Here is a 27,592-nt window from a genome sequence, read left to right on the forward strand (position 1 = left end):
TCCCTCATAGGATCCTGGATGGCGAGTCGCTCCCTCCCTGATATCTCAGTGCCCTTGTCTTTCAGTTCTGCAGCTCCAAGCCCTGTGTTGGTCCCAACCGTCCACTCACAGGCTAGCCTTTGAGATCCCGGTCTGTCAATCTGGTGACCTTTATACCTCATACTGGTCAAATCTTTGTGTGTGCCCTGCCCACAAGTGTCATTTAGACTCTGCTAGAAGCTTCCTAATGAACTCTGTATTTAGGGCTGCCTCCAGACAGATCTTCTGTGTCCTTTATAAGATACAGATCTGAGCCAACCTGGCCGGCATCCCATACCTTCCACTGAACTCCAAACCCTGAGTGTAGCACAGGGGGAGCCAAGCCTTGCAGAAGTGCCTCTGCATTCTGCTTTCCTGGTACCCCTCCTCCACCCTCTTATTCTGACATCCCTTTCCCCAAACTGCAGCCCATCCCCCAGCAAGAGACTCAACTCCATCCCCCAAAATGTGAAGTCCACCTCCTCTCAACTTGAAGACCATGTGATCCACCCCAATACACCTCTACAGAACTCCTTGACACCAGTCCTTATAAAACCCCCTCCTGTGACCTGCCCTAGTATGAGCTTGGAGGTTCCTTTAAGCCCTGCACCTGTGGAACACTGCAGAGGATGGATGGGTGCTTGGAATTAAGCCTGAGCAGTGGGGTTGTCACACACTAAGATACCCAGAGTCAAAGACTCAGACAGCAATGGATGCTAAGTGGAGGATGTGCCACAATCAGAACCCTCAAACACTGCTGGTGGGAACAAAATGAGGCAGCCACTGTGGAAGGTACACTCGAGAGATTAAGCATAGAATCACCACTCCCTCTCTATGCCCAAGGGAAATGAAAATATGTGTCTACAAAAGATGCAGATGAATATGTAAATTATTCAAAACAGCCAACAGGTAGAAACACCCCAAATGTCCATCAACTGACAACTGGATGAACAGAACATATGGGTACAGTAGAATAGTATCCAGTCAGGAAACGTTCCTGTACATGACACATCATGGGTGATCCTATGTTAAGATGCTAAGTGAAAGAAGGCAGACACAAACACATGTGTGGCTTCATTTGCATGAAATGCTGAGAACGGGTGAGTCTGCAGAGGCTGACACTAGACGATTGGTTGGTTACTCAGGGAGGAGTTAGCGACAGCGCAGAAGGGAAGAGGGCTGCAGGGAAAGCGGTTTCCTTTATGAGGTGACAAAATGTTCTAAAACTGACCATGGGTCGGGTCGCATACAACTGTGAATATACTAAAATCCATTGAATTTGACACTGTGAATGTATGAATCGTGATAGGTGAATTTTATCTCAGTAAGTATGTTCATGCCCCCCCCCCAAAGTTGATTCATGAAGAGTTAGTCACTCTGCCTTTTGGGATTGTTTTTAGGACCTTGCTTACTGTTCTTTTTCGCTAGACAGGGGCTGCTCACCAGGGCAACGCTGTGTCACTATAGTCTCAGACTGTGCAACCTCCCTGCAGAGGGCCTGAGACATAGGCATGATGACAGTTTGCTGAGAGAATAAAAGTATGTGTTCTTCCCAGCTTCCTCTTTATCCCCAAGTTCCTACAGAGGAACCCCATCTTTACAGTGGCCTATCCTGCCAATCCTACCCATTTTCACCCTGGTGTATACATGCCCATTGCAGCAAGGATCACCCCAAATCCTACTTAATAGCTGAGAGCCCTGGGCATAGGCAAGACCTTTTGTGTCAAGTCCATGTTTTCAGAAGCCTGGCATGGAGCCATCATTCCACAACTGCCCTACTTTTACCATCCCGGGAGCCCTGGACTGCCAGGTGGAGTCAGGGAACCAGACCCTGAAGCCCACACCTGCTCCCTCATACCCAGCTGGAAGGGAGGCAAGCTCTCTACCAGGCAAACCGGAGTTCTTATCTGGCGCGTGACTGCCCACGCCCCCAAGGTCAGCTGCCTAACAGGCCAACTGCAGCGAGCTTACCCGCAACTTGACCTGGGTTCGCTTACGCAGCCACTTCTCACGGGGGTTAGCAGGGCTCAGAGCTGTGGGGTCCAGACCAGTGCTCTCCTTCACACTTGCACTCTCGTAACGCATCACCTGGCCAAGAGCGAGGAGGGGCTTGGTGGCACATTCTCATGTGTTGTCCTTCTGCCTCCCCAAACAGTTGCCAGCTTCTGGCCTCCATCCTGCATTGGCTGGATCCTGCCTCAACCCTGGGTGCTGTCTCCCTTCACATCTGTCTGGATGGACAGCTGGAACCAGAGAACTGTCCCCTTGGTTGCTTTGGGAGCAGCCTCTCACCTTCATGCCTGAATCCTGCAGATACCTAGTTTGTTTGTTCTCTGCCTTCCCTCCAATATTACAGGTGACCTTTGCCTAAGGCCAGCGGGAGCCATGAACTCCTGACTCTGCACTGTCCCCTTCTCCAGACCATCACTTCATTTTCTGGTCCAGACCTTTTCTGCTGGGTCATTCTTCTCAACATCCAAAAATGCCTACCACTGCTCATTTCATATAGACCACCCTCTCCTTGGAGATCCTCATGGCATCAAGTCCTCCATAAGTCTTCTACACTCCTCACATGCCTCCTCTCCTCTGGCTACCCCAACAGCTTCTGTCCCTAGCACTCCACTGAAGCCACTTCTGCTGTGTCCCTGGGACTTGCCCCTCTCCTGTCTACTTATCCAGGTTCTCCTCCAACCTATGGGGATGGTCACTTCCATCATTCAAAGGGACTTTCCCTGTCTCCCCAGGGAGCTCCTGGCTTGTCTCTGCTATCTGTGGTGACCTCATTGGTATCCTTATGGGATTTCTAGACTAGCCAAGGTCTGATGACAAGCACATTTTTGTCTCCAGTCCTGATACCTTCCCTAAGCTCCAGACTCACTACCCCCAACACCTACCTTGGGTCTCACCCTGCAGAAGTACAGCCTTGACTCCCCCAGCCCAGATCCCCTCTGGTCAAACTACTAGGAAATCGAAGACAGGACCATCTAGCTAGCTCCTTCCCTCAACTCAGACCTCAGAAGTACTGGCACTGAGTCCACGTGTTATCACCCCTTGGAACCTAGTCCAAGCTTTTGTGTCCTGATGGGGCTCATATACTATCTCTGCTTCCTAGGGACACCAAGCCTCCTCTCCTGGATCCCATAATGGCAGTCCCAAAGCTTCCTTCTCAAAGCACAGGTCAGCTGATAGCTCTTCCTTGATCACATCTCTGCCATACCCAGGTAAAACCACACCAGACCTTCAGAACTGTCCCCAACTCTCTGCCCCCACTACCTCCAGGTTATGGACTTCCTGCTGTTCTGTTTTAAAGGCAAAGACACTAAGACCCAGAGGGACCAGGCATGCATTGCTCCACCTCCTCCATCTTGACACAGAGACATGGCTTCATCTGCAGGCTGATTATCTAGTTCATTATCTACAAAGTCAGAGTTCTTAAAGGAACCCCTTCTCTGGCCTCTCATTTCTCTTGACATCCATGCCCCAGTGCTTTCCCACCACTGTCACAGGCCAAGTGCTCCACGTGGCCACAAGAGAAGCTTGGGATTCCCCCAGAGGGGCCAACAGGCTGGGCCCAATAATGGAGCCATAGTACCTGTCTCAAGATGAAGGCGACCACATCGGTAGACTCCCAGTAGCTGGCATGGAAGAGGTGAGGCAGAGCCACTGTGGGGAAGGCGGTGAGGACATCTGGGCAGTACAGGGCATAGTCAATCCTCTTGGTTCCCCACCACTTGGCTGTGACTGTGGGACCGAGAGGAAGGTGAGGACAGAATGGCCAAAAGCCAGCAGGCACAGACTCAGTGGAGACGTGCCAGCAAGGTTAGGGTCACAGCACCTGCCCAGAATGAGCAGGATGGGAAGGTGACTCCTAGCCTTTCACCTGCCCTTCTGATCATCCACCACTAAGACATGGGCTTCCACCTAGTCACAAGAAGGAGGACCAGCCACATGGAGACAGTCAGAGTTGCACCCCAGGGTACAGCTCCACAGTGATTTCCCGGGGGCTCTCTCTGAGGTCACAAATTAGTCTGTGCCTACAAAGGTTGGGGCACAGTGTATGATCAGAGATCAGAGGCCTGTATAGGGTCAGAGATCAAGAATACACATGAGGTCAAATCTCAGTCATGGGCCGTGGTCAGAAGTCAAAGCTCCATTCAAAATCAGAACTCAGACTCAAAGGTTGGAAATAAAGCTAAGCTGATAGTGTGTGAGGGAGGCCCTTGAGCTTAATATCCAGCTGTGAGTTTGGGGATGGGGAAAACATAGTCCTAGCTGGTACATTCAGGGCTCTCTCCTGGATCAGAGCTTAGCCAGCTTAGGAAATCAGTGAGGACTCAGAGGGAAACCAGATCAGTCTTCCCTTCACCCAACCCCATCCCCCATCTCCCATCCCCCATCCCCATCCCTTTCCCCAAAGACAGGAATGTCATCATGAGTTCTTTCACAACCCCTTCTAACCCAAGAGCTTGCCCACAGTAGCCCTGCTGTGTGGGCCCACCACCCCCAGAGAAAGTCCCTGCCCCTCAAATGCCAGCTGGGCCCCCATAGGGCCTCACTCACTGCGGGAGGCACCCATAGGCGCCAGGCTGTCCGAGGACTCTGAACTGTCGCTATGGGAGCTGCCTTTACTTAGCCTCCGTTCTGTGCGCTGGAATCTTGGGGCCTGAGGGGGCGAGGCAGGGGCATCCAGAAGCGGGGGGCTTCCCCGGGAGCTTCCCTCCAGGAATAGGGGGCTGTGGGTGTGCAGGGCATCAGCTGGAGGGGGAATTGCAAGGTCAGGGCAAGCATTGAGCATCCAACAGAGTGGCTTATTTAGTGATAGCCCCCATGCTGGGCAAGAGACTGGAAGTGCAGAGAAGCCAGCCCAGTCCTAGCAGGCCATCATCACCCTATACCCACACACAAACGCAGTACAAACTGTGAGTGATACAGACATAGGCGGCGAGCACAACATCATCCTATCTCACAAACGCTACAGGGAAGCCTGGGAGGTTGGTCCTACGGCCTAGCTGTAGTCATGATGCAATGGCTAACCATGTCCTCTCATCAGATCCCTCCCCTGACCCACAGAGACACTTGGCTGAGGTGAAAGTAGATGGAAATGACTTCAGCCAGCAAGCTGGGGGTGGGGGAGACCCTCTAAGGTTGGGGGAATCCCCTTTTTAGAGGGAACATCAAAGTAGCAGAAGCAGACGTTGGAGCCTTGCTTCCTCGTGGAAGTTCTAAACAAATATATCCCTTTGACATGAGGAACAAAGACAGGTAAGTTCTAATCCTGAAATGAGTTATGGGTACAGCATTCCCTCATCTCTGACCAAAACCTCTAAAACCATTAGGCTAGAGTTCCCCAATGGTGATATGGAGCTATGGAGCCAAGACTGGTTGCCAAGTACCTACTTGTCCATGCTGGGCTTGCCTTTGTTTGTATCATACCCACTCACACACATACTCCTTTGAATCCAGAAGCCACTGACTGGTTCTTCTCTGAACTAAACAACAGCTCTTATTGTCCCTCCAATGCCTCTCTACCTATCCGAATACAATTCTCCTCTAAGCCCTGGCCAAAGGCCACCCTTCCATGAATCCTACCAGGATGACACACTATGTCTTTTGCTATGTCTTTGCAGGGTCTGGGATGGGCATGGGAAGCAGCCCTGGGCAGGCACCTTTGACTTGCCCTCAGATCAATAACCCCACTGTTATTCCAGCCTTAGTCATAGAAGCTCAAATGGGAGCCTGCCAGCGACTGAGGTGGCACCAAAATGCCCATCAAAGACAAGGTCCTTGGCACAGGCAGCTACTCTAGAGCACTGAAGCCAGCTGGCTTCCTGCCCACGCCTCTAACAGCACAGCCCTGCTCCCGTGAGCCACCCCACTGCCGACAGTTTGAGAGGCTGAGCAAGAAAGAACATTCCAGAGCCTAGCAGCCTCCGACTTAACACACGCAGAGCCTCAGGACCTACCGAGCAGGAGAGACTGTCCATCGCCCAGGGGGAACCTCTGGTAGCGAGGCACGCTGACAGGAGGCACCAGGTGGAACTTGGGCTCCAGCAGTGGCTCAAGCCGTGAAGCAGAGGGATCTGCACAGTGGAAGAAGCTGTAGACCTGGCTACAGGCAGGACGCATCTGGAAACCTGGGTGAGTGGGAAGAAGACACATGCAGAAGCCCCTTTCGGATGGCTCTAAAGAGCTCCCTCAAACGCAACCTTCAGTAGCCTTCTCTCCTGCTCAAGAACCTCTCTGGGTCCTTGCTACCAATCTTAGTTAGGGTTTCTATTTCTGTACTACAACACCGTGACCAAAAGCAACTTGGGGGGGGGGGGAGAGTTTATTCCATCTGCCAACTCTCAGGCCACACTCCATCACTGGGGCAAATCAGGGCAGGACCTCAAGGCAGGAACCTGGAGGCAGGAACTGAAGCTGAAGCCATGAAAGAATACTGCTGACTGGTTTACTCAGTTTGATTTCTTATACACCCCCAGGACCACCCACCCAGGAACAGGACCACTCGCAGTGGGTCAGGCCCCTCCCATCAATCACCAGTTATGAAAATGACCCACAGTCTTGCCTTCAGGCCAATCTTGTGAAGGCATTTTCTCAATAGTGGTTCTCCCCTCTCAGAGATGTCTAGCTTATGTCAGTTTGATAGAAAACTAGCCATCACACAACCCAGAAACAAAAGGCCTAGTCTGGCCCTGAAAGCCTTGCCAATCTGCCCCACTTAGGGGCACCATTGAAAATAAACAGCACTACAGCCCTGGCGAACATCTACAAGCTTGCTGCTTTCCTTCCTCTGTCTTCAAACAGGACTTCCTTCAGACTACAAGGCCCTCCTTCCACTCTTCACACAGGGGTGGCTTCTTTAAGTTCCTCTAACCAACACTCAGCCACTACCCGATTTATTAAGCCAATCCAAGTCCCTTCAGCTAGGACAATGAATCCTTGATCGGGAGCTCTCAAGGTTAGTCAGAACAGGTGAAGCAATTCCTACACTGGCCGGTAGGTGTCTTCATGGGGGCCCTTGCCTTCCACCAGTCCTAGGTCAGGAGCTTGAGTTTGCTGCACTTGGGAATTTTAAGTCTCTGCAACATGGAGAGTGGCCCTGAGCTCTGCCTCTCCTTGTTGCAGCTCCTCACCTCGGCGCTCCAACAGAGAGCAATGAATGACAGTCTGCACTCCTGTCCTCAGACTCTCTGGAAGGCGCATGCTGGGCAAATGACATCAAGTGTCTGCTCTGTAGGAGCTGGAAAGAGCTTTAACTTCCGCTGCTACATGGCAAAGGCCCCTAGTGCTAGTTTGGGTAGAGAGGTTTGGAGACCCATGTGGCTGCAGAAAGTCTGCTGGACACAGGGAGAGTAGATTTTCTGTGATAGGGTGAATGTTTGGGCCTACATTCTCATGGAGCATGACCACAGGACAGAGGAGACATGGAAGGGACAGTGAAGTCCCCCGAGCTGCCTCATCTCTGCCCAGCCTGGGAAGCCACCTATCTTCTCCCCCAGTTTCTATCATTTCTCTGTATCCAACCTGCCTCAGTCACTCTGTCCGCCCTCCCACTTTCCCATGCCCTGATCCCCTGAGCCATTGGCCCGCCCATACCCACCATCTATCCCAGGCAGCACTGTCCTCCGCATGGCCAGGACCAGGCCCAGTGGTGAGCCGAAGAGGAAGAAGTCAGACACATCAAAGTCAAAGCGACCCAGGCTGACCTCAGAGAGCTGGGGGGTGCCAGCTGCAGGAGCCTCAGCCTCATCCTTCAGCACACTGGAGTGGATGCTGCTGGAGGGAGGGATGGCAGATCAGAGGAGAGCCAGGAGGCACAGATGTGTTCTGAGAGCAGGATGCCCAACCGTCTGTTACTGGATTGGGACTGGGAACCAGAGAGCACTTTTTGACACCATCCACAGAGGCTCGTGACTTAGTGTTGGCCACCCAGGCCATCATTTGGCTGGAGCAGAGAGTTCAGCAAACATTTTCTGCATGGGCCAGGTGGTGAGTCTGCAAGACTTTATAGGCCACCTGCACCCACCGCCTGGACTTCTTCTGCCATGCCAGACAGCCGTAGATCATGCTTAAGCAATCTGTGTAGCTGGGATCTGCTACAGCTCTTCTTGTGAAACCTGGCTGAGCCCCTGTGAGCATCTGTACCACCTGCCCTCCCTGCATGCTGTTCGTAAAAGCCACTCTGAAAATCCCTGCACCTTCCACAGGAGGAGCCTGGTCAGCACACGGGCCTGCTGGCTGCTGCTGGCGCTGTTAGCAGCAGGGTTTTTTGGGTTTTTTTTTTGTTTTTGTTTTTGTTTTACCATAACTTATGTTCCAGGCAACGGGCAGACACAGGTGCAAATAGCCTGGCCTCCCCGCTCCACTTAACAGATATGTAAGATCAGGATCCCACATTCTCAGTCCAAGAGCCTGATCTACCCCCAAGGAATCTAGCGTGTGTTTAGCCACAGATGCAGAGCTGGGCACTGAGAGAAGCCAAGGCCTCCCTGGCCTTCCAACAAGCACCAGAGCCAGTAAGTGGTTAAACTGTGACAGGGGATGACAAGATGGATCAGTCACCTTCTGAAGGCGAAGTCATCTAAAATATTCAAGCTAGAGAAAAAAACTTTCAAAGTAGCAGTTTAAAATGCTGCAGGCAAGGGCCCCCCCTCAGGAGTGAGCCGGCACACAGTCTTCACGTGCTGCCTCCTGCTCTCGCAGCCAATGATGACGAAGTTTAACTATGTATATTCCATGTACAGCACGGTCCCTAGACACTTGCCAACTACTTAATTGCCAGAGAAACAGCCATCTGTTCCTGCACCAGAGGGGAAAGCTGGCTGTGTTGTGCTCACTACTTAAAGTCCTGGATGTCTCTAGCTGATCGCTCTTCAGATCTGGGCTTTCCTAAAGGATGCTTCAAGGATGAACCAGAAATGTTGAGGTTTTCACCTCTCAACCCTCCTTTGTACCTGGATGCTATTCCAGAGGCTGACTTGATAGAGGAGCCTTAGCATTCAAAGCTTAACCCTACAGAACCCACAGTCTCCTATCCTATCCCACCTCCAGGAATCCATCTGCAGGAAGAGCAGAGGTCCTCACTCATCCATAGGGCTATATCCCGAGACCTCAGTGAAAGTGCCAAATCCTTTCATAGGGTGCTTTTCCTATAGCCAATGTACCTGGAATAAAGTTTAATTTATATGTGAGGCACATTAAGAGAATGATTAATAATAAAATAACAATGATAACCACATAATGTAATAGAAGTTATATGGGTGTATCTTGCAAAATATTATAATTTCACATTTTCTTCTAGAGAGGATACCCTGAAGCAGCTTCTTTTCATATCTAAACTGTCAGCATAGTTACTCTTACCCTTTGGGACCATCCCAAAGTAAAGCGAGGGCCATATGAACTCTAGCACTGTGGTACCATGACAGTGGTTCGGATATCCTAGCAGCCAGGAGGTAACAGATAAGTAGCGTAGACAGAGTGAACACACTGGACAAAGGAGTGATTCATGCCCAGAGCAGGATAGAATGAGACTTCACCATGCAATTTAGAACGGATTGACTTCTATTTAATATTTTCAGACCATAGTTGATCATAAATACATGGAACCACAGTATACAAACCACGGGTGAAGGCAAGATTACTGTGAGTCTAGCATGTACATTAATGTTTGTGCACAAAGGTCTCTAGTGTAGGAGCTGGAGAGCTGGCTCAGGGGTCAAGAGCACCCTCTATCAGGTGGCTCACAACCACATGCAATTCCAGCTCCAGGGAACCCAGTGCTTCTCTTCTGGCCTCTGCAAGCATTTGCACATACATACACAGGCACACAGACACATAAGTAAAACTAAAAATAATCTTTTTTAAAAACATATATATATGTATATATCAAATATAGAGCTTTTTATAGCAGTAAAAAAAAAAACTGAAAAGCCCCAAAATATCCAATTAGCTGGATTAAGGAAGTAGTTACATATTCAAATTTATATTACATTAAGAATACTTACCAAATATTTTTAATTAATTGGGGGAAGGTCACAGTATAAGAGACTTTGGGGTTCTTTGTGTCTTAGAAAAACTATATATAAATTACGTGAAAAATACTGTTTTGGTGACACCATGATACTTGCCACTTAGGAGGCAAACAAGGGGAAGTGGAGAGGGGTGGGAAGGGGAGAATTGAAGAGAAATGAAAAGAAAAAAGCTCCCTCCACCCCCGTCTCCACTTTGGGTCCCTGTTCAGTGCTCATTTCTCTCCTCATTCAATGCTTGTTTAGCTTCTCATCAGCCATCTCTCCTAGAAACTGAAAGGATAGTTTGTAGGGTTTGTCACATCCAAGACACTGAGGTGAGGACAGGGAGAGCAGAAGGCTGCCCCAGCTCTTCGGGACCCAGTGCTGTGACTGACTTCTCCTTCTATGAGAAACAGTAAGTAGGAACCCTGGGGCAGTCCACCAAGCACACCCCTTTCTGTAATCTCACTAGACTCGCCAATCTATACAAGAAATGGCGCTGGGCAGCCCTATCCTTTCGCAGAGAGGAAGCCAAAGCCCAGAGAGGTGCAATAGACTATCCCCTGTGTCTGCAGGTTTGAACGGGGGCAGAGACAAACTGAAAATTCCCTGGTGTGGGTATAGGGCCAATGACAAGGGCCGCTGGTTCCAGAAATCCCATGCTATCTATGAGTCCCTGGAGAAGGGTCTAGGGTGACTGGCTGGTCACAAGCCCCGCTGGTGAGCCATGGATGCTGTGTTGCTGTGATGCAGCCAGGGGTGGGGGGTAGGGGGTAGAGAGGGTTACCTTGAGAGGAAGGCATGATGCTGGGTGATCGCCTCACAGTCATATGTGGAGGAGTCACTCTGTTTCCGAGGCAACGGCCTCTTGGGGTCCTCATCCTCCACTCCACTGGAGACATCGACATTGCTCTTACTGAGCCGCTTGCTGCTGGCCAGACTGCAGTCCTCTTCCACCACCACAGGGGTGTCCTGGAGTGGAACGCATAGCAATCACAGGGGTCCTGGGGCCCTGCCTCTTCCCCTTGGTGTAAGTGAACCCCCCCCCTTTTGCCAAACATGCGCTCATGGTGGTAGTTTGTGGTTTACAAAGCATAGGCCACTTCCTGTGGCCACAGGGATGGGCCACCGAGTCAAGACACTGGGCAGCTCTCTAGGGAGATACACACTAGCAGGCATCTTCTAGGCCTGTTTCTTGGTCTGTGCTAACATGCTCTTGCTATTCTCATATAACTCTTTGTACCACAGACACCATAATGCCAACACGAGTGCCTGGAACGACCTTCCTTTGGGGAGCCACCTGCTCCTCTGCTCTTAGGAGATACACACTGGGACACGCCCGGCCCTCTACCATCCCCCAGCCTGACCACACCTGGGTACTGCTGATGCTCCCCTTCCGGCTGCTGCTGCCAGGGCTGTCCCCTGAGGGTCCCGCACTGTAGCAGATAGCATCGAAAGCCAGGAGGCCGCCCACACAGTCCCCGATGAGACACACCTGCAGAGGTACAACAGGGTGGTAGGCTTGCCTGTTGAAGCACTCTCACCCCACATCCAGTCCCAGTAGGGACATGTTCCCATGAGAGAATAAGGAATCTGTCCTAATGAGTTGCTTAGATAAGCACAAATGGAGGGTAGGCTCATCTTGACAATAGATTTCCTTTAGGGTCAGCCAGAGGTCAATGGTCAGGCCATGCTTAAGAATCAGACTAGCTAAGGACTAGCACAGACTTTAAATCAGGGCAATGGGACCCTCCTCCTCCCCGCCAAACGCCTCCTTCAGTCTCAGATGTTACAAGTCTAGCCTGCCTTAACCCTTGCAGCAGATCCCACCCCCTTTTAGGTAGCAGCTAGCACAGAGTGAGAGAGAACAAGGTGCCCCCTACCTGCCCATTGAAGCCAATCCCATCAGAGGACTTGAGGAACTCGCCATAGATGTGGTTGGCTCGCTCGATGACAGTGGCAACAGCGTCCTGGTACTGTGGGGAGGAGATGGCCAGCAGGGGAAGGGCAGCCAGGGGCACGTGGTCCTGGCTGGTACCGAGGCAGCCCTCGTCGTGGCTATAGGGGTTCAGGCTGAAGACAGGGGGCCCAAAGTCAGCCTAGCCAGGACCAAGAAATGGGTGGCATGGGCCTTTGGGCTCCGTGCACCATGCTCAGCTCCAGAAAAATGTAAGGACCCGGGAAAGGTCCACTGAGGCAAATCACATGGGGCAAGGGGGGAAAAAAGATGAGGACTCAAGGCTATGCTCCCCATATATGCCAGCCCAAACCAGTCTGTGGTGTGCCAAAGCCATGCTGTCTGTCAGGAGCCTAAAAGCATCCCGGTTCTGAAAGAAGTTAGAGAATTAGCTAATGTAGAACAGTGTGGACAAGCATGGTAGACTTCCTGGAGGAGGAAGATGATGAAGTAGACTCTCAAGAGAGGCCTTGGGAAGCTGAGAAGGGAGATGGGAGCACGGCTCTGGTGTAGAGGTGGCACTACCTGACTGCCTGTATGATGGTATGTTCTATGTCCTGTGTTCAGGGGACAGAGCCTCTGCTTCATGGGTTTTATCAGAGAGGGTTGGGGTCCTGCGCTACAGAACTCCACTCCCACAGGACACTGTATCCCTCCATCTTCCTCCTAGGAAGTCCCTCCCTCTCTGGGCAGCTCAGACCCACCTGACTTCCCATCTCTACCCAGATTGCCTCCGTCCTCTGGCACCCTTCACCCTGATGCTTTGTTGGGCTTGACTGGTTAAAACAGACACAGAGGAAGTCTGAGAACGTCCTACCCAAGGCTATCAACCTGCCCTTAACCCCGTATGACTAGTTCCAGAGTGCCTAAAGCTCAGAGCAGCGTGAACCAACAGAATCTAGGACAAGTGACAGGACTCAGGCACCCGCAGCAGGTGGCAGAGTCCTAGCAGAGCGCAAGGCAGGTTCTCCCACCAACCATTTCTCATCTCCAAAGAACACAAATTAGAGGAAACAGGCCTCGATTGCAGCCAGAGAGATTTTAATTAGCCGAGAAGGAGCTCCCTCCCAGCAGTGATTACTGGTGATTAATGGGCCTGGCAAGAGCAGCCTGGGGGAGAGGTAAGCTCTCTCCTGCTGCCCCCTCAAAGGGTCTGGCCATCCATCTTCCTGGAGATAGGGATGACCCAGCTCTGGAGGTCAGCTGTCCTGGGGAGCTGGGGTGAGAGGCAGGGGTCTTGAGATGGATTGTGGGCCAACAAGATTAACTCCGTGACTACTGTGAGTGTGGGGGACTGAAGCCCTGCCACCAGCTAGACTGCTCCTTAATCCTACAGCAGAAGAGCAGTAGCAAGCCCTTGTCTAAGAAGCAGATTCCAGGGCTCCACCCACTCAGCTGCTCCACCCACTCAGCTGCTCCACCCACTCAGCTGCTCCACCCACTCAGCTGCTCCACGGGAACCCTGCACATCTTGCCTTTGACATGGGTCACAGGAGAACTGGGGCAATTGGCTAAGCTGGGAAGCCACAGACCTAACTTGCTTCTTGCCTACTGTTTCTGATGGAGATCCATCTGAGGGCACCCTGGGAACTCAGGAACACCAGCCTCTGAGCCTCTGAGCCTCTGAGCACCATTCAGGGAAATGAGAAGGAGGAGAAAAGTCCAACCCCTGCTAGATCCTGGGCCACTGGAAGTGAAAGACAAGGATCTTGGGCCCATCCCACACTGGAGTCCCTCGAAACACACAAGTTCCCCTTCTCTCGAGAGCTTGAGTGTACACCAAGGAAGAAAGCCTCGAGAACGCACTTGAAGGAAGGACTTTCTGAGGTCACGAGGGGAGGGTGAGGGAGGGGTGCCCTTTCACCCCAACCAGCAGAAGAGTCTGGCCTCCCTGCTTTAGTAGCAACAATGTACTAAGTGTCTTCTAGGCCACATGGGCCCTGTAGGTGCACAAAGCCTGTTTTGCAGACAATTGGAAAGAAAGCAGGTGTCCAACTGGCTCTAGGTACCCACCTTCAGCTACTTCAATAGTGACACCTGGGGCACTGGGGCCCTCAAGTCCTGGCATGATGGATGGAATGTCTCCATAGGACCCAGCTCCCACAGAGCCCTTGGTCTCTCTGCCTGTCCCTCACTCTTACCCCTGTCAACGATGGGAAGAACGTACTGGCACTTGTAAGAAGTGGCCCAGTGTTCAGCCTGTGCTTCTGTTGTAGCATCCTTTCCCTGCTGTGAGCTAGGATAAGACATTCTCCACCAACAGGAAACAGAGGCTAAGTGTGGCCCTAGGATGTCACTGTTGCAGCCAGTGAGAGCCCCGATCAGTATGGACGCTTCCCATGTGCTGTGATGTGTGTGGGTTTAGACCCTCAGACCAACACCAACATCCCTCTTGGAACCAGTCAATAACACCTTTACCTCCATTTTGCAGATGGGGTTCTTGAGGTAGGAAGTGGTGACACAATTCCCCAAGCTCACACAACCAGGATCAAGACCAGGCTGACCAAAGAGGACATTCACTTAGCCATACTACGACATTCAAGTCAAGTTCTCTGGGAAGTCTTTCTTGACTGAGTGTCAGCATGCCTTGGGCTACCTCCATTAGATGTGTGTACCTCTGCAGGGCTGTTCTCTGTAGTGAGGCTGCCTTGGTGTGACACCCAGCTCCATTCTCTGGATAGCTGGGGAAAATGGATAATTGCTCAAGGCTTGTTTCTTGTTTCATTCTAACGGACTCACGGGAAGTGGGTCTGGGCTAGCACAGGGATCCTAGCATCCCCAGGTCTTGACAGACGACTCTTAATGACCACATCCCACTAGAGATGCTCTCAGCAATTCTGACTTGACACCAGACAGGCCTCAGCAGATGCCCCCAAGGCAGGGTATCCCTTATCTTACACCTCCCACACCGAACTCAGACGGTGCAAACAAGCCAAAATGACTCACTTAGAGACGAGCGAGAAAGCCTCCGAGCAGATGGCAGGACAAGGGACAAACTTGATGAGGATGTGTCCCAGGGCAGCAGGGAAGTGGGCGCGCATGACCTTCTCCAGCACAGAGCTGAAAGTGTGAATGTCGGCCGCCTTGCAGGAAGGGTCACCAGAGCCGGTGTCCAGGACGTTGCCCCCATGCAGCACCAGCAGAAGGACGTGTGTCTTGCAGGAGCGCTGTGAGCAGCCTTCCTGAGGAAGATACAGCAGGATAGAGACAGGCAAGCAGCAGGCATCCAGGGTGCTCAAGGACAGAGAGGGTGGGGCTAGGTGCATCCAGAAAGCTACTTAGCAGGGCCAGACCCTCAATGGACAGCATGGGCAAGACGAATCTAGATTGACTCTTGTGCCAATGGGAGCCTGAAGCCCAGAGAACAGCAGGGAGCTACCCAAGGGTCATACAGCAAAGAAGAACAGGATGGAAGTTAGGCAGCCTGTCTAGCCTCCTAGGGTTCTTCCTACGATGCTGGCCAGATGCCTCCAAAATGCAGCGCACCTCGCCATCTTCATGAATCTCGATACTTCCTTGGGCTGGGAACCTCTGCCTTCTGAGGGACACCCGGTACAGTTCTCCTGCAGAGAGGACAGAGAGAGAATGCAGCAGGCTCCCACGACACTAGTGTTCCCTGGGTGTGGCTGGCTGCATGGGGGAGGAGTCCTGGTTTATTGGGATGCTAGAATTAGAGTCCAGAGCTAGGGTGTATCCCTCAGTCCAGGCCCCCGGTTCTTGAGCCTATACAACACAAAATGGCTCAGCCCTTCTAAGGAAAAGAAGCCCAGCTGAGGCCAACCATCACGGACAGGATGTCCTAAGAAAGAGCGGTCCTTTTTATTTCACCGGTAATGGCAGTCATACTAGAGTCCTGTGACATCTGGGAACTTGAGGCAAATGTCCCTTGAGAACAGTTAAAGAGCTGCTGTGGTTGATCTAGTCTAAGTGCGACCAAGCTAAAGGATGTCCCGTGCCTCCTGGATGGGCCATTGAGGAGCTTCTAGGAGGTGTTAGCTCTGATGCCAGGGGTTGGATTGAGAAGATTCGGTCTCTGGGGTAGACAGACATCATCTCTTCTTCTGAGGCCTGAACCTAGCAAAAGGGTTGGAATGCTCACAGTGTTAGCCTTAGTATAGTATGTTTCTGAGTCTCAACCTTCCTGCTGGAGTTAAGGGCTGACAACCCTGGCTTCCCTAGAGCTTAGGCCTCTGGGCTTAGTCAAAAACTCTATTACTATATTTCACTGGCCTTGTATGACTGGCAGGTCACAGGACTTCTCAGCCCTTACTGCTGCGCAAGTCCAGCACTCATTAGAAATCTATCATTTTTAGTTATGTTTTCCTGCTTTAGGGAAATGTTGTTGCTGGTTTTTCTTTTATTATATTATTTGTTTGTTTGTATATATGTGTGTGCACATACACACATGCAGAGGACATCCCACAGCAGTCAACTGTCTCTCTTTTGATCATATGTGTCCCAGGGATTGAACTCTGGTCATTAGGCTTAGTAGCAAGTACCTTTATCTGCTGCTGAACTACTTTACCAATCTGGTTGTTGTTGTTGTTGTTTTCTTTTGTTTTTTAATATCTATGAGTGTTTTTCCTTAATGTATATATCTATGTAACATGTGTGTCCCTGTTGTCCTTGAAGGTCAGAAGAACACAGAACATCAGATCTCCTGGGACTGGAGTTACAAACAACTATGAGCCACCATGTGGATGCTCATAATTGAACCCAACTCTTCTACCAGAACAAGTGCTCTCTGAACACTTTGAACAAGTGTCAAGTCTTCGGTCCCAGCCCTCTTATATAAAATATCTGCTTGGGACTGGGGATGTGGCTCAGAGGTTGAACAAATTGCCTAATATGTTGCATTCCCACCACAAATAAATAAAATCATCAAACCTGGCTGATGTTTTTAGTGAGATAGCAAGGCTCTGAACTATAGGACCATGTCCAAGGGAAGGTGACTACATGGGATGATGCTAGGAGCTCTGGGATCACTCAGAACTGCTCTTCCCATTCCTGTTTGCTGCCTAACTCAACATCTTCTCCAAGAATGGTTTCTTGGGGCCCCTGAGCTCCCGTTGCTCTAATACAGGGGTCTATCACCAAGAATAGAATCTGCCGCTTGTTTTTGAAAATAAAGTTTCTTTGAAACACTGGCAACTCATCTATTTGCATATCATCTATGACTGCTTTCACACTGCAGCACCTGACTTCAATAGTGGCAACAGACTCACAGCCCTCAAACCCTAAGATATTTATTCTCTGGACTTTTCCAGAACAATGTGCCAACCTTTGATCTAAAGTCCATGTTCCTCGCTGCATCAGGCTAACCAGACTCTCATATGGAAAGAGATCTCAGACATCCCACAACCACCGTTTACTTAAACAATGCCTGCTACCCCAACGGTCCTTCCTTCATCCAGCCCACCATGCCTCCTCTCTCCCACCCAGGAGATGGATACTATGGCCTCTGTGTGCCTGAAACTCACCACTGGACTCATGTGCTCTGTTGATGGGGAGCTCACCTTTTTGCTCAGAAGCCCATTCCAGATGATGATATCCCTCTCCTATTCCCCCTCTGACCTCTTCCAGGTTTGTGGGGTTCCTTCCCATGGCTCTGTAGACATCCCTAGCCAACTAAGGTCTGGGTCAACACTCCCTAGCTTGGTCCACGTAGAACTATCTGTAAAGAATTCTAAACAAGGAATTGTACTCATTTGGGAACAGCAGTTCTGAGCTATTGGGCTCATACAGACACAACCCTGGGCTAGGGGCAACTTCTTTGTGAGCTCAGAGTTACTTCAGTGTGGGTGAAAACGGTTTCCTGAATGGGGCAGTTCCTTATGAGGAGGAGGCCGGGACAAGTGTTCCCGAGGCCTGGCTTTGCCTGCCACCTTCTAATTCTCCTATTTGTTTCTGTCATTGTCTATACAGGGTGAGTAAGTGCATGCATGCGTATGTGCATGCATTTGCATGTGTGCTATGTATGTGTATACGGGCACAATTGCCACAGCCTGCATGCAGAAGTCGGAAGACAACCTCAGACGCTGGTCTTCACTTTCATCTTGTTTGAGACAGGGTTACCTGCAGACTTATGGGAATTCTATCTCAATTTCTCATCTCACAATGAGAACGCTGGAATTACAGACACATGGTTTACTGTGTCCAGTTTTACTTGAGTTCTGGAGATTCGAACTCAGATACTCACACTTGCATGGCAAGTGCTTTACTTATTGAGCCATCTTCTCGACCCTGGCTTCTTGCTTTCACTCTGTACTTTTACTGAGGCAAGGTCTCCCTAAGTAGCAAAGGTTGGCATGGAGTTGTCCGTTCTCCTGTCCCTGCCTCCTGGGTGCTGAGATTGAAAGTTAATGTCACCCTTTCCCCTAGCCCTTCTGTCTGTCTCTAACTATAAAAGACTTGACCCTGAGCCTGGATAGGGGAGCCCTAGGTTCTGCACTCAGGACAGGATGGCAATAAACAGCAATAGGAATGAGCCCACCTCACTGAGCCTTATTAAGGGTTGGCATGTGTCAAGTCAGCCATTTCCTCAGCTGCCTTCTCAGTTTAGATGGCTCTTGTCCTTGGTCCCATTTTACAGATGAGTAAACTCTAAAGTCTTAACACACCCCAGGACATTTGGGCCTGCCATATAAACAAATAAGGTCAAGAAATCCCCGCTAGAGGGCCCCACCTTCATTGAAGATGGCACTCAGCCAGGTGGTGCCCTGCCCTTCTGATGCAAGCTGAAGGCTAGCCCTCCCTGCAGAAGCAAAATGCAGAGAGCATCTAAAAATTGAGTCCAGATCTGCTGCCCAAGTCTTCTCTTTCTACAAACATGAAACCATTCATCCCTGGGGAAAGAGCTGGAGAGAAGCCAGCACCAGCGCGAAGTAAAAAGTAGCCTTTTGGTGCCTGTAGCCTCTTGAGCATGTCTGCCCTCTGGAGCAGGTGCAGGGAGGAGCTGGCCAAGGTCAATAGCAGCAGTGGGGAGGGGATAAATGGGACAGTCCTACCTCTGAGTCTGTGATCTCCAAAACCAAGGGCTTTGAAACCAGAGGCCTGAGTTCAAGATATGACTCTTATCAGTGGTGAGACATAAGCCTGTTTTCTCTCCTGGGGTGCAGGGATGCCACAGCAATAATATAACTCCCTTATGTAGCCTCAGTGATGACCAATGAGTCCCTACGGGTGAGGGGCTTTAGAACAAGGCATGGAATATGACACCTGTGATTGAGTTAGCTGCTATTGTTATTCATATTATCTGGGGTGCAAGGGGAGGGGCATGGCTGACAAAATGAGATGAAGGCTGATAGGAACATCACCACCTCCACTGCCCTGCCGCCAAGTCCCTCCCCAGCCCTGGCAGGCTCACCGACCTCACTGGGCTGGGTGCCTGCTTGCAGTGTGATTACAGGATTAAATGCTGTGATTGCCACAAATTACCATTGCATGGCTATAAATAACTCGGTGAGAAGACATGAGGGTCCTGCTGTCTCCCAGGCATCATGCCCTCTGCTAGGTGGAAGCTAAATCCTGCATCTTCACTGGTGACATAGATCTTAGGAGCTCCCACATCCTCCAACTGCCTGGGGTCAGCCACTCTGGGGCCCACACAATACTCATGCAATTGGTGGATGTGCATGGCATCTTGGCCATAGGTGACACTGAAGAAGTTTTCAGATCAGTAGAGATTTGAGCTGAGGGGAGAGGCAGGATAGGGGCATCTGCAGCATCGACTCCCCTGCATCATCCCCAGGAAATACCTCACTTTCTCTGCAGTTTGGGGACGGAGCCTTGCTCCTTGGATGCACAGACCACAGAAGTTGTACTCTCAGCCACCAGGAGACCTTGCCTGGTAGATGCAGATTCTGGTCCTTTGAGTACTTCCTGCCAGGACCACAGTCACCCACAGTATAATAGAGGCCTCTGTCTGTCTGTCTGTCTGTCTGTCTGTCATAAGGCTTCGTTGCTATTGTTACTATTGCTGCTGCTGTTTTGAGACTAAATCTTCCTATGTAATCCAGGCTTCCAATCCTTGGCAATCCTCCTGCCTCAGCCTTCCCCCCCACCCACACCTCGGAGACAGAGTTTCTCTATGTAGTTCTGGATGTCCTGGAACTTGCCTTGTAGACCAGGCTAGCCTCAAACTCAGAGAGCCACCTGCCTCTGCCTTCTGGAGTGCTGGGATTAAAGGTGTGAGCCACCACTGCCCACCCTGCCTCAGCCTTTTGCACACTGAGATTTTAGGCAGGCACCACGACACCCAGCAAAGCCTCGTCCTTTTAAGAACCTCCCACAATAACCAAGATCACTGGATCTGATTCTCCCGCAAGACAGAACTCTCCATCCCTTGTCACCTTTGCTTATGCAGAGCTTTGTGCCTATGAGCCTTTCCTCCCTTTGCAAACTTGAAAACTCCTGTGTATGCTGCAAAATCCTACTCAGTAGCCACTCCTGCTGGCAAGTCTCCTCAGTTCTACCTAGACCAGGATGCTTACCTCACAGCTTGCTGAATGGGCCATGACTTGCTAGTATAGGGTTACTTTGTTTCCCTCAACCTAAAAGCAGAAGTTATCAGCTTCCAGGAGCTGGCATTTTTTTATTTTTTGGAAAAACTGGAAGTGATGACCTTAGGTGTTCACAGCTACACAGCCTCTCTGAGCTGCTGAAGTCCCCTGAGACCCCAGGTTCAGGGAGGAGCCCCTCTTCCTCTGGGAAACATAATTCCCTGAGCAAGTGCTTAGAAGAGCTGGGCTCTTAGATACTCTGGGAATGTTAGAACCTCCTGACCTGGCATTTGGGGAATTCCCAGGTTTTTCTGGTGATGAGAAGCTAGCAAAGAATCCTGGGTGGTGAAAAGCCACCCGCAAGGGGCCCAGGGACCTGGCCATCAAGCAACCGGTTTCTTCCCACCTCCTGTTCATTTCTGTTTGCATGGCCTTGTTCAGGCTGGCTTCCTACTAGGCCCAGACTTAGGGTAGGTAAACTGTTTTGTGACATTGTTTTCTGGTGGCCTTTGAGGCAGGCAGCTACCACAGTGCCTGCTCCCAGCACCCTGCCTGCCCCAGCTCTGGGCTGGTGACCCACCCAGCTCACCATGGCTCTTTCTGATGGCTGAAGAATAGAGGCTATTTTTGCTTAATCACAGCCTTGGAAATCACAGATCGTGATCAGCCCTTCTAATTACCGTGCGCCACACTGCTACAGAGACAAAAGCCAAGGTCACCACGCATGTGCTCGCTTCCCCAAGCAAAGCATCACCCTAGCCTGGCAGGAGAGCCCAACTGTCCCCCCCTCCCTTGCCACTCACTGCTGGGGCCCCACAGGAGGGAACACTTATTGCTTGGCTATATTCTCCATCCTACCAGTCCCCTGGCGTTGATGATCACCTCTACCAGCTCTCCATGGGGTGAACTGAGTGGGGCTGGCCCAGCCTAGGACCACGTAGGCCATCTTGAAAGGGACCTAAATGGCTGCAGGACATGGAAGCACACATATGGGCAGAAGCACAGTTTTGCACTAACCCCATGGCTTTGTTCTCCTGCTCTGAACTGGGTCTTGAATGCCCCACCAGTTCCCACATATTGAAGGCTTGGTTCCCAAGCTGCAGTGCTGCTGGGGAATGGAGTCTGGTAAGAGGAAGGAGTGTGGCCTTCTAGTGTCTCTGGGCACTTCAGGCCCTTCCTGTCCCTCCTTTGCTCCCTGGCCAGCAGGAGGTGAACAGCTTTCTCCATGACATGGCCCCCACACTGTACCACCCAGGCTCCAAGCAATGGTGGAAGGACACCTCTGAAACTCGGAGCCAAAGTTACAGGCAGGGACTGATCTCCAAGAGCAGAATGCACAGAAGACCGAGGGAAGCAGAGAAAATAACAGGCCTTTTCCAGAGGCTCCTGGGCTCTCAAAAAACAGGGAGATTTCCTGTCCAGTGAAAGCCTGGCAACTATTGAAAACTGAAAATGAACTAGCTCTGGCTGGATTCCACTGAGTCTTTCTTTAAAAGTAATTGTATCAAGTTGTGTTTGTTTGGTTGTTTGGTTGGTTTTTATGGGATTTTGTTTGTAGTTTGTTTTGGATTTTTTTTTCCCAGTAAGTTGACTAACACAAGCTTTCTTCCTCACTCTAGCCCAGTCTTGCTGCCAGGCAGTCCCTGAAGGCTCCTCGGAAGCTTCAGTCATCATCCAGACTCCAGGTCACCTTCCCCTACAGGTGTCCCAGCTTCCAGCCTTGTGAAATAGCTTTCTAGGTAGGCAGAAGGGGTGGGGCAGGGGTCTGAGCCTCGTAGTCAACGCAAATCACCTAAATGGTGTAACTTTTTCTGCATGCTGGGACAGAGATTGATCTTCCCCTGGTCTCCACTTTTCTAGATTTTCTATCATTTCTTTAGTTAGCCCATATTTATTTTAGTCTCAAAGTATTTATGAATATGTACATTGGGTGAACACTATAAACGTGTGTTATTACATTTACAAGCTGGTAACAAGCTTAAATCTTGTATTTTGGTGTTAACACGTAACTCAGTCTCCCTTTCTGACTTCTATTCTGCTTGCTGGTCATCACCCAACTTGGGTCAGAGCTGAAAACACCCAAGCAAATTCAGTACAAGGCTATAAAGATCCCAAGCTTGGAGAATTATATGAATAAAACCAAGTCATGTGACCAGGTCGAAGTCACCTGTCTAAAACTTATGTAGGCCATGTAAACCAGCTCTAGTCACATAATGCAGGGCTGCAAAATGAGACTGTCCAAACCAGAATTACAGTTCCAAATGAGGACTTCAGGCCACATTGAGGACATACCTAGAGCCTGATAACTGTAGAAAGGGAAGGGTCCAGCCCAGAGAAAAGCAGACCCAAGTGGACCTGCAGATACACACTGCCCAAGGTGCAGAATCCACACTGAAGATCCATTCTGTAGATCCACGCTATAGAAGCCATGCTGGTTTGTATAGCAGATTTTCAACACAAATTAATGTGGCTGATGTACATGCAGACCCATGCCACAGATTCCCCATCACAGATCTCCTTACTCTATGGATACACCCTGCAGACCCATACCATAGGTCCATACCACAGCCACACTCCACAGATCCACAGTACAGATTACTCAGTAAATATGCACTACAGTTCCACACCACAGATTCACAGTGAAGATCCACCGCACAGATCTACACTGCAGATTCACGATGCAGATCCAGTTACAGATGCACGCTGAGCCATGTTTGAGCCAAGGGAGTCCAGGGCAGGACAACAGCATGTCATGGTGGATTGAGTACCTCAGGCTTGTGCCTACGGTGTTTACAGTTGTTCACAGTGGCCTGTGCTGGCCTGTAGGCAGGCAACTCTCCTCCACCCAGGTTATGCAAGCAAGTTATGCAATATCCACTTGGTAGGGATGCTGGGATGGAATTTTCACCCAGGGTTAGGAGGATCTAGAAACTGAGATTCCTCCTGTGTCTAACATTAACATTTGCCTTCTCAAAGTCAAGATCAAATTGCACCCACCTGACTTTGTTTAGCTAATGGTAGAGGTCTTTAGTAAACCAGTGGCTTTAAAGAGAAACAGACAAAAGCTTGACCTTGCCCCTTACTAGGGTCTGGGACCCAGAAAGACCCTCTTAAGAACATACTGTTGGTCACTCTAAATGAGCATGGGAATATCTTAGAGAGATAACTCAGCTAAGGAAACCCATGTCAGGGCCAGAAAGCCACCATCTTGAACCAAGGCTGGTAAGATGGCCAGAAGAGTATGACAACCCCAACCTGGTGTCCCCACTGAGCCCTCCGTATGAACACAGGTCCTTTCATCTGTGTCTCGAGTGCCCAGTCATCACCTTGTGTCTAGCACAATCTTCATGTTTTTTCTGAACGCCTCACAGAGACAACCGAGACTCAGAAGGGTTAAGGGACCCTTTCTCCAGATGGAAATGGAAGGCTTGAATGTAGACTGTCCCCCATTGGCTTGTGTTTGTCTCCAGCTGGTGGTATTGTTTTGGGGAGGTTATTGACCTGGAGTGTAGGTGGCCGATATCAACCTCTAAGGTCAAGGCCTTCCTGGCCAGGCCTTCTACTACATTAACTGAAACTGAGTCAAACAACAACAACAACAACAAAGCCATTTTCTCCTGTAAGTTCCTGACAGATATTTGTACCGGTAATGAGGAAAGGTAACTGATACACACAAGGATTTGAACCCAGGCCGCAGGTCAGGCCTGGAATCGTTCCATCTAAAATGAGGAAGTGACTAGAAAGGAATGATCTCTTCAGTTTTCAAATGCCTCCAACTCCACGGTCCTGTCCTCTCACAAAGAAACAGGCTGTGAGGGAAGGCAGGCAGACCCTGTCATTGGGTACAGGAGCTTGCTGGGACAATAGGGTCTGACTAGTCCCAGTTTAGTCATCTTGGGCTTGCCTACCCAGAAGTTCACACTCTCACAATGGAATGCAGCCACCTCATCCAGCCCAAACCCCCCTCAGTCATCCTTTCCAATCTCAGTGGCTCCCAGCCTAGGGACAGGAAATGACTCTCACACACAAAGAGGCGCTAAAGTCTACCCATGAGATCACCCATAATCCCTTGCTTGTGTTTCTCGGTTAAGCCACTATCAACACCCTGTGGGAAAACAGGTTTTCTTTATTCCTTGTTGTGAGAGTAAAAATCAATACAAGCTCTCTGGAGGGCCATCTGGTAGTGCCATTAAAAATACCAAGCACCCATGACCCAGCCAGGCCAAGTCCATGTGACGGACATGCTGCATGTACCCCATCAACCACAGCTATGCTGTTTACAATACTGAATGGTGAGAGGCAACTTACAGGGGACAGGCTAAATAAAGTGCATCACAGAGATCTTGCACACACTCAAGGCCAAGATCAATGAACCTGAGTGTTGTAGATGTTCAGAGACAGGAAGAGAATCGTGGTATATTATCCACAGAAGGCAAGGGGGAAAACGCACACGGCGCGCTCCCATCTGTGTGGGGTATATATAAAAATATATATGGAAGTGAATATTTATGGATATGTTCATGTTTGCAGAGTCTGGAGTGGGACATGAGACGCTCGTCATCCTCTCCACGTCTGGGAAGAAGAGCTGGGTGAGCTGAGCCGGGCATGGAGCGGGAAGAGGGAGGTACGTGCGTCATCGTTCATGCCTTTTGAGACTTTTACCTTGTTCATGCACGGCCTACTCAAAAAAACCAGATCAAAACTAAGACTATTTTCAAAGTGCGTGTAACAAGGTGATTTTTTTTTGTCTTTTCTGAGATCTGACTTTATATTTTCTGCCTGCTCCAACTCCTTGCCTCTAGGTTTGTGGCAAAGCTCCCTGGCTCTTGTTTTTCCTTTGTTACCAGGAAAAGAGGATTTGAAGACACAAGAGATGCTTTCAAGTTGAAAAAAAAAATGAAAGGCTCCCACCTCACCACTCCAGTTGAGGGGAGGACAGAGGCTGAACCCTTCACAATCCCATGAAGGAGGGGAACTCACAAGACCTAGCTACCCTTGAGACCCAGGAATCCACTGGGAGCTATAGGGGGAGACAAGTGGGAGACGAGGAATTGGGTTAAAGGTCACTCTACAATCCAGTGTGAGCACAGGATCCTGCCTATATGTGTGCAGCACAGGGTTCCACACACCAACCTGTGTGGGGTAATATGTAGAGCCTCAGGGACATTGACAGAAAACTTAGGGAAGGAGACGGCTGTGCACTCACAGAGAGGGGTCCTTCATCTGCTCAGCCAAGTGGAAACCCAAGGTCAAAGTCACACTGATTTTCAGGAAAACAGAGTGTGGTTCCTTGCATCAAGTCAGGGGTCTGCGCTGAGTGGTCTCCATTGGCCCCTCCCACCGACTACATAGCCTTGGCCCTGTCTCTGGAAAGGCGGAGGCTCCATGGTAAAAGTTAAGCCATGGGAGACACTATAGGAGAACTGGGAAGAGGAGGGATCCCCCTGTGCCATGCACTCTATGAAGCTATGAAGCTCCAGCTATGGATGCCATTTTGGTCAGCTGGGCATCAGGTCCCTTTGCAAGGCTCTCCTCCTGCCATGTAGTTTAGGAGCCTTCCCTCTGCTGGACCTCTGACTGAGTCCCAGGCTACATTCTATAGCTGTGAGCTCACCATATCCTCCAGGGCAACCTTTGACTTTGCACTTCTTTGACAACCACAGTCTGTCCACAGTCTCCACTCTACCTACCTCTACCCTTGTTTCCTCTTTCCTTCCAAACTCAGCCATTTCTGCCTTTCTGTTGGCAAACATTCCCCCTTCCCCTCTCACCATGGAGCCCTTGCATCTCTGCTTCCTAGGTCTGGACATTTTTATACTGCACATGTAACACAAATTTCTTACAGAAACATCCATGTTCCTTCCTCCTTGAGGTGGGAATGTCCCATCCACTCATCCTTACACATACACACAAACACACACAGACACACACACATACACACACACACTCACACTCACACACACACACACACACAAAGCAGCATAGCTCTCTTTCCTGGGACAAATCCTTACAATTGTTTTTAATTTTTAAAAAAATTTTGTTTTATGTGTGTAAGTATTCAGCCTGCATGTGTGTCAGTGTGCTACTGCATGCCTGGTGCCTGTGGAGGCCAGAAGAGGGTTCTGGATGCCTTGGAACTAGAGTTAGAGATGGTTGTTAGCTGCCATATGGGTTCTGAAAATTGAACCTGGGTCCTCTGGAAGAAAAGCCAGTCCTCTTAACTGCTAAGCCAACTCTGTAGCCCAAAAATGCTTTCAATTTGTGTGTGTGTGTGTGTATGTGTGTGTGTGTGCTCACATGAGTGCATGCACACACACACATGTCCAAGCAGACAAATATCAGCACTCATGCCCCATGGCACACATATGGAGAACAGAAGACAACTTGTGGGAACTGATTCTCTCCTACAGTGTACGTTCCAGGGATAAAATTTAGGTTGTCAGCCTTGGCAGCAAGCACCATTATCTGCTGAGCCATCTCTTCAACCCACAATTGTAATTTTTTAGTTATTTGAGGACTCTCTCCTCCAGCTCCCAGACTGTAAAACCCTTAGGAGATAGACTGTGTTCATTTGGCTCTGCTCTGTTTTATCCCCAGAGACTACCACAGCCCTGGATAATAAAGGTATTCATTAAATATTCTTCAACAAACAAGCCAACAGACTAATGATTTGCTCCCATTCTGCACCACAAGCATCAGAACTGCACCCAGCCACTACACAGCAGAGACGCTGTGCAGGGAGAACTGCATCTGCTCTCATGGCACATGCTAGCCAGTGCACACTAGTGCACACAACCATGGAGGTAGGGGGAGCGAATGCACACAGGAGCACAAAGAAAGGAAGCATGCCAGGCCCAAACATACGCACACACGCAAGAAAAAGTGCTCCCAAGGCGGACGTCTGCCACCCTGAGCTCATTAAAGCCGGCTAAATATAGCCTGTCTGCAGCTGTGCTCAGCAAGCTGCCCACACAGGCCAGGAAAAGATACCAGTTACCAGGCGGAGGAGGGGAAGGCCAGCTGTGGGAAAGGGGCTTTGAACACCGTGCCGGGAGGGGGAGTCATCCCAAATGGACTATGAACTGAGGGCTTATTGGGAAGGA

The 27,592-nt window shown here is 50.2% G+C and overlaps 1 protein-coding gene across 11 annotated transcripts in view; it reads right to left on the reverse strand.

Annotated features, from left to right (window-relative positions):
- Pitpnm3 (PITPNM family member 3) overlaps window positions 1–27,592 on the reverse strand; it is an 88,362-nt gene that overhangs the window by 11,957 nt on the left and 48,813 nt on the right. For 3 of the 11 annotated variants that reach the window (NM_001081641.1, NM_001024927.2, XM_030246093.1), the window contains 10 exons: window positions 15,475–15,551; window positions 14,935–15,170; window positions 11,915–12,104; window positions 11,404–11,526; window positions 10,819–11,003; window positions 7,622–7,794; window positions 5,982–6,152; window positions 4,579–4,773; window positions 3,611–3,759; window positions 1,990–2,106 (listed from right to left, as the gene is read on the reverse strand). In NM_001081641.1, coding sequence (NP_001075110.1) covers window positions 1,990–2,106; window positions 3,611–3,759; window positions 4,579–4,773; window positions 5,982–6,152; window positions 7,622–7,794; window positions 10,819–11,003; window positions 11,404–11,526; window positions 11,915–12,104; window positions 14,935–15,170; window positions 15,475–15,551 — 1,616 coding nt within the window. Of the gene's footprint in view, window positions 1–1,989; window positions 2,107–3,610; window positions 3,760–4,578; window positions 4,774–5,981; window positions 6,153–7,621; window positions 7,798–10,818; window positions 11,004–11,403; window positions 11,527–11,914; window positions 12,105–14,934; window positions 15,171–15,474; window positions 15,552–27,592 lie in introns of all 11 variants that reach the window. The other 8 variants (XM_006533563.1, XM_006533564.1, XM_011249083.3 and 5 more) reach the window with 6 other exon arrangements.

This window comes from Mus musculus, chromosome 11, assembly GCF_000001635.26.
Source record: "Mus musculus strain C57BL/6J chromosome 11, GRCm38.p6 C57BL/6J".
NCBI classification, from domain to species: Eukaryota; Metazoa; Chordata; class Mammalia; order Rodentia; family Muridae; genus Mus; species Mus musculus.